At 35.3% G+C, this 6,543-nt stretch overlaps 1 protein-coding gene across 1 annotated transcript; it reads left to right on the plus strand.

Moving 5' to 3' along the window:
• The first annotated feature begins 907 nt into the window (after positions 1 to 907).
• On the plus strand, positions 908 to 6,212 carry LOC143585081 (disease resistance protein At4g27190-like). Its single transcript, XM_077066954.1, has 3 exons — positions 908 to 3,905; positions 4,628 to 4,990; positions 5,519 to 6,212. Exons 1-3 carry the CDS (start codon positions 939 to 941, stop codon positions 6,179 to 6,181), a joined length of 3,993 nt encoding a protein of 1,330 aa, XP_076923069.1. The 5' UTR covers positions 908 to 938; the 3' UTR covers positions 6,182 to 6,212.
• Positions 6,213 to 6,543: the final 331 nt, after the last annotated feature.

The following is a 6,543-nucleotide window of genomic DNA, read 5'->3' on the forward strand; positions in this document are numbered from 1 at the left end:
CATTTTTCCATCCTACCCATGTGTGTTAATATTAATCCAATGATTCTAATAACTTTCTACACTTTTTAGGAAATGTTTATTTTTTATTCTAACCTTGTGTTATATATATATATATATATATATATATATCTATATATAGTTTATTAATATAATAATGCATCGACACTGTATTATTATTATGATCAAGGACAATAAATTACACAAAACAAAGAAAAACAAAAATACAATAAAATAAAATAAAAACTTTATATTATTTATTTAATATTTTAAAGGAAACCCATACAATGAAAAAAAAAAGCGTTACAAAGGATAGTGATATGTCAATAAAATTGTTAAAATAATTTAAAGTTTAAGAGAGAAAATATGCCTAGAAGAGGGATACATTTTCCTAACTTTATTTTTATTCAAACTAGTAAACATAAAGTCAAACTTCTAACTAAACCCAGCTAGTACTTAGGAGACTTTTTAATACGCTTCAAACCCTCATAAACTTCATTTGAATTATTCTCTTATTTTTCAAATTCTTTTCTTTTTCTATCAGAATTGTGAGAAAAGAAAAAGAGCTGCAATAGCATTTAAATGCCTTTTTTTTTGTCTTCTACGAGACTTGGGTTCAATTTTAGACTATTAGATCTGTGTCTACCTAAAATACCTTTTGTCATCTTCCAATATTAAATCACATGCAAGTAAATGTTCGTACGCAAAGTCATGACTATTTTGGTGAAATGGACGTGACATGACTACATGGTATAAAACACCTAGAAAAATGCTCATTTTCGTGCCTTCTCTTTAGTGGTATGAAGAAAAGATGGCACATTGTACTATTAACATCCACTAGTTAAGTTGATAGGTGTGGTATGATGATAATACTTGTCTATTTTCTTAGAGATAAATACTAAAATGACGAACAAAATATGGCTTAATATTTGGCTATTAACATGAACTATATTTGTTTTTTACCCATCAGGGCGGTTTTTGACGATTGTGCAAATCTCATTCATCAAGAAACGAGTATGGAAGTACTTATAGGTTTTGCTGGTAATCTTCTGGCTAAATTTGGAGAACAAGTTATTGTTAAAACTTACCGTCACGTGGGATATGTGTTGTACTATAGTAACTACATTAAAAGTTTAGAGGGCCAAATGCAAAAGTTAGAGGCCAAATCAATTGATGTCAAGAAGGGAGTTGAAGAAGCCGTTAGTAACGGAGAAATTATTTCGACGCAGGTGAAAGAATGGTTTACAGATGTGGAGATAGTTATGGGAGAGTCTATGGAATTTCTTGATAAAGTTAGAGAAAACAAGGTTATTCCAAAAGGTTGGTTTCTAAACATTAAAAAACGTTATATGTTAGGCAAGAAGGCTAGGAAGAAGACTAAGAAGGTTGCCGAGTTAACAGATAAAAATCTTCCTAGGATAGCCTTCCCAGCACCTCCACTAGCAGTAGGAGACAGACCTGTAACAAATTTTAGAAACTTTGAATCTAGAATTCCTACCATAAATCAGTTGATGAAGTGGTTAAAAGATGACAATAGAAATATCATAAGCTTATGTGGTATGGGAGGATCAGGAAAGACAACAATGGTGGAGGAAGTTGCTAGGCGTGTAAAAGGTGAGAAATTGTTTGATGAGATCATATTTGCAGTGGTGTCCAAAGAACATGATCTGAAGACGGTTCAAGAAGGCCTGGCTAAATGGTTGGGATTAAGGTTCAAAAGTCCAGATTTCGACGGGCGGGCAGATGAATTATGGAGACGGCTTCTCCAAAGCGAGAAAGGAAATCTTGTGATACTTGATGATGTGTGGAAATATATTGATCTGAAGAGAATTGGAATTCCTTTTGGAAAAGATTACAATTGCAAAGTGCTTTTGACTTCACGAAGCGAAGATGCATGCAGATCAATCGGCTGCAGTGACATTTTAAGGCTTGACATATTAACACATTCAGAAGCTTGGAGTCTTCTGGGAGAGATGGCTGGTAAATCGGTACATGATCCGGAATTGCAAGAAACTGCAACTGAAATTGCACAAAGGTGTGGAGGTTTACCCATTGCTGTAGTGTGCCTTGGTAGGGCACTGAAGGACCAAAAACAAGAAGTGTGGAATGATACACTTAAAAAACTGAAGAGATCTACTGTACCCGAAAACATGGAAGGCGTGAAGGAAGATGTTTATAAGTCTCTACAAGTAAGTTATGATCTGTTAGAGGATGAGGAAGCCAAGAAAATATTTATTTTGTGCTGTTTGTACCCGGAATATGCAAATGTCCCACTAGAAGCATTGGTACGTTGTGGAATTGGGTTGGATTTCTTTAGAGGAGTCTACTATTTAATAGGAGCAAGAGACAGGGTACATGCACTCACTGATAAACTAAAAAGCCGCTTTCTGTTGTTAGCTGGTGACAGAAAATCTACAGTGAAGATACACAATGTTGTACGTACGGTGGGAATATCAGTCGCGTCTACATCAAAGGTAAACATGGAACAATTTAGTGCAATGGTGATCCATGAGGATAGATGGCCTAGAGGTATAACCTATAAAGATTACCATGCTGTTTCAGTTGTATCAAATGAATTATCCGAGATACCTTCACACAGATTGAATATCCAAAAACTTGAACTTCTACAACTCGCGTGCCCAAATCTCTCTTTAGACAAACTGAACAGCATGTTTGAGGGAATGAGAAAGTTAAGAGTTGTTGAACTGTGGAACATGTCTATATTATCATTATCATCATTACTAATTTATCTGCCTAGAGACATTTTCGCATTGTGTATGGATTGCAAAATGGAAAATATTGGAGATATTAGGCCAGAAGAGTTCAAGAATCTTGAAATACTAAGTTTAGGAAATTGCGACATCAAAGAGGTGCCCATGAAGATGGGAAACTTTACTAATTTGAAGCTACTAGACTTGAGTCGTTGCCACTCGCTTGAAAAGATCGCTCCTGGCGTCATCGCAAGCTTGTCTCAACTAGAAGAGCTAGACACTGGATCAAAGTGGTGGGGAGAAGATGAAGGTGATGTGAGCCTCTACGAGTTAGAGTCCTTGAGTAACTTAATATATTTAGGGATTCGCATTACATCTTCAAACATCCTTCCTAAAAACTCTCTCTTTGCAAAATTACAAAGGTATGTGATTTCTGTAGGGGTTCATAACCAAAAAACGCGCTCCTTCAATAACAAGATGCTTTTGCTGAAGCATGAGAGTACAGAAACACATTTAGCTGGTGGCATTGACAAACTGTTAAAGAAGAACACCGAAAAGGTATTCTTGTCTGGGGATGGCATGAAAATTGCTCTAAAGGAGCTAGTTCCAGGTGGTTTTCAGCAGGTGAAGAACTTAACTGTTGAATGCTGTAATAGTGAAGGGATAGAATATCTTTCTGATTACAGCTACTCGTCGAATGGTCCTGGTGTCTTTAGTAATTTAGAAAAGTTGCGCATGGAAAAAATGTGGCTTTTAAAGGGTATATTACGTCACAACGGCCAAGCACTTCCAACTAAGTCGTTTTCCCGCTTACGCAAGATCCATCTATCTGTTTTGCCTGAAATTACTCATCTGTTTACACAGTCAGTAGCAAAGAATTTGGTACTACTTGAAAGCCTTCATATTGAATACTGCACAAATATGCAACAAGTCATTTTCAATCCATGGCCTACCAAACTGGAAAGTACTACTGAAAATAAGATTCCGTTCCCAAAGTTAACCGAATTAATCCTCAATGATGTTGTAAGCCTCTTTTGCTTTTCCCAAGGGGCCAACCAGCAAATTGAGTTTCCTCAACTCAAAGTGTTAAAGCTTGAATATTTACAGAATTTCTCTACCTTTTGTCCTGAAGAGATCAACATGGTTTCTAAGAGTAACTATAGAGGTGCAAAGTTTCAATCTCTGGTCGACCACAAGGTTTACTTCTACCCACATCTTCATTATTAAATTGCCACAATTTTAACATCTTTGTGTTATCATATTGGATTGTATTGATAAAAGATAATATGTTTTCATTTCATAGTTTTTTAACATGAAAAGGTTTTTCTAGTTGTCTTACTATAGCATACAAAATCTTATCCCGACCTTTAACTTATAGTAGAAGTAAATCATGTTGTTATTTTCATTATTGAAGTGTCAATAATGTTCCAGCCATGTATAGGACTTATGTACCCTTGAATGTTAAGTTGTGCTATATGTCTTCTATGACCCAAACAAGAGTCCGGTATTCTTCTTACACCTCTTCCAATATGCTTCGTTTTATGATTTTATTTTTAAGGTTTCTGATCAATATCATTTCTGGATAAGCTTAGAGTTGGTCTTTGAGTTGCATTTAAACTTTTAAAGAGTTCAAAGGAAATTTCTAACATTATATCGGTGCGCGTTACTTGCATTTATTGTTCAATGAATTTTGATAATGTTAAAATGTTTCTTGGAGAGTTATAATATGTATGTGAGTGTTATAAAGTTATCAGTTATGTCGTTTCTGAAAAGATGATGTAAAGCTCTTCATTACCTATAGTTGCATATGTCATTTCAAGGTGTAACCTTGTGCTTTTATATAAGATCTCATAATTATCACTCCAGATTATTTGCTAAATTGCTTTAAAGATATGCTTGACACTATCTGAATATTGTAGGTAGAATTTTCAAGCTTGGCTGAATTGACAATCACGAACGTCGTCAATATTAAGGAAGTTTGGTGTGGTCACCTTCCGAATCTAGTACATCTACAAGGACTCTATATTCAGTTCTGTCATATGATGGAAGAAGTTATTTCAATCCAAAGACCCTCTATAACTACAACAGAAGAAAAGATTGTGTTCCTCAAACTAAAAGAAGTAATCCTATTTGGTTTGAACAGGCTCACTTATTTTTGCAGAGGGATAGATCATGTTGAGTTCTCTCAATTGAGAGTTTTACGACTACGTTGGCTAACACATTTCAGAACTTTCTGTCAAGAAGATACTACTGGCTGCCCATCTTCGATCTTTGATGACAAGGTATATAATTGTTCATGGATATGTTATTTGATCATTTTCTGTCCTTCAATAGGTCATGAACCAGTTGTCAAAGAAACTAGCTGTAAACTGCTTGGAAACAAGGAAAAACGATTACTTCATATAGAAAACATACCTAATAAGATCACACTAATAGTAAATCTGACAATGGTGTGATAAGCACAATCCTTTTTGGCTATAATCCAACCCGGATTGGAGCGAATTCGAATTAAAATATTATTATCAATTAAGAAAACGAAAAGTCCTAAGATTTACGCTATTAAATAATTACTTAGTTGTATCAAGTTTTATTATTCAAAGTGATTAATAAAAGTTTCATGACCTGTCTGGGTGCATCGATAACCAATTGAATCCTTCAAGCATTTTCAGGTATTCACTAAAAACAGATCTTTCAACTATAATTAAGCTTCAACAACACAGATCTAGTGAATTAGTTAGTCATGTTCTGTAACATCTACAAAAAGTATTAAAAGTGAAAATCATTTAATATATATTTGCTTTAATATGCAGGTCACATTTCCTAGTCTGGAGACACTTGAAGTTTCTGAACTCGATAGTGTTGAAGAGTTATGGTCCAGTCGACTTGCATCTAGCCAGTTTGGTAAACTAAAATCTCTTAGAGTTGATAAATGTCACAAACTAGTGAACATATTTCCGTCTGATTTGCAAGCATCATTCCCAAGTCTGGAAAAGTTAGAAGTTGAGAAGTGTGACTCACTTGAACATGTGTGGGGTTCCAAAGGAGTACAAATCAGAAACCTGAAAAGTGTGCATATTTATGATTGTCCAAAGCTGAACAATATGTGCTCTTTCCACACATTTAAAGGTCTTTCAAGTCTACAGATGCTGGATATATGCAGATGCAAGATGATGGTAACAGTAGTTGCAGATGACCATACACATGGAAAAATAAATGAAGTTGTTTCCCTCAACCAATTGGAAGAAGTGAAGCTTGCATATTTGCCAAATCTTAATTACTTCTCCCACACTAAATGTGACATGGAGCTACCAGAACTAACCAAAGTGATTATCAAGAGTTGCCCAGATATGTACACTTTCTCTGTAAGTTCGGTCATCACACCGAACCTTAAGTTTGCAGTGGTTGATGATGTAGGGAGCTGGATGGGTGACCTCAACAGCACCATGCGAAACCGGTTTTCCAACTGGGAATAACAGGTATGTATTCATTATCTTCCAACAAAACAGTCAGTGGCAAATACGGACGTGAAAAGAATAACAAACAAACAAACAAACGTACCCAGTAGTATCCTATTATGGTCTAGGGTGGGTCCTTTACTCCTTACCAGTTACCACATTTCTAAGACTACATCTTGTGGATTAGCTATCCAAACTGTTCACTTTGGTTGATGCATATTATTTTGCTACCAGTGAGACTCTTTAAGTAAAAATTGGTCACATCATTGAAGAAATAGCAGATAGCTATTGCATGCCTAATGGCCTTACTCATTTATTATGTACCTCGTTTTTCCTTTGTTACAGGATTCTGCAAGGCAATAATCCCGATCATAAAATTA

Source organism: Bidens hawaiensis, unplaced genomic scaffold (genome assembly GCF_021521415.1).
Source record: "Bidens hawaiensis isolate Kalapana, Puna unplaced genomic scaffold, B.hawaiensis_p1.1 tig00033551_1, whole genome shotgun sequence".
NCBI classification, from domain to species: domain Eukaryota; kingdom Viridiplantae; phylum Streptophyta; class Magnoliopsida; order Asterales; family Asteraceae; genus Bidens; species Bidens hawaiensis.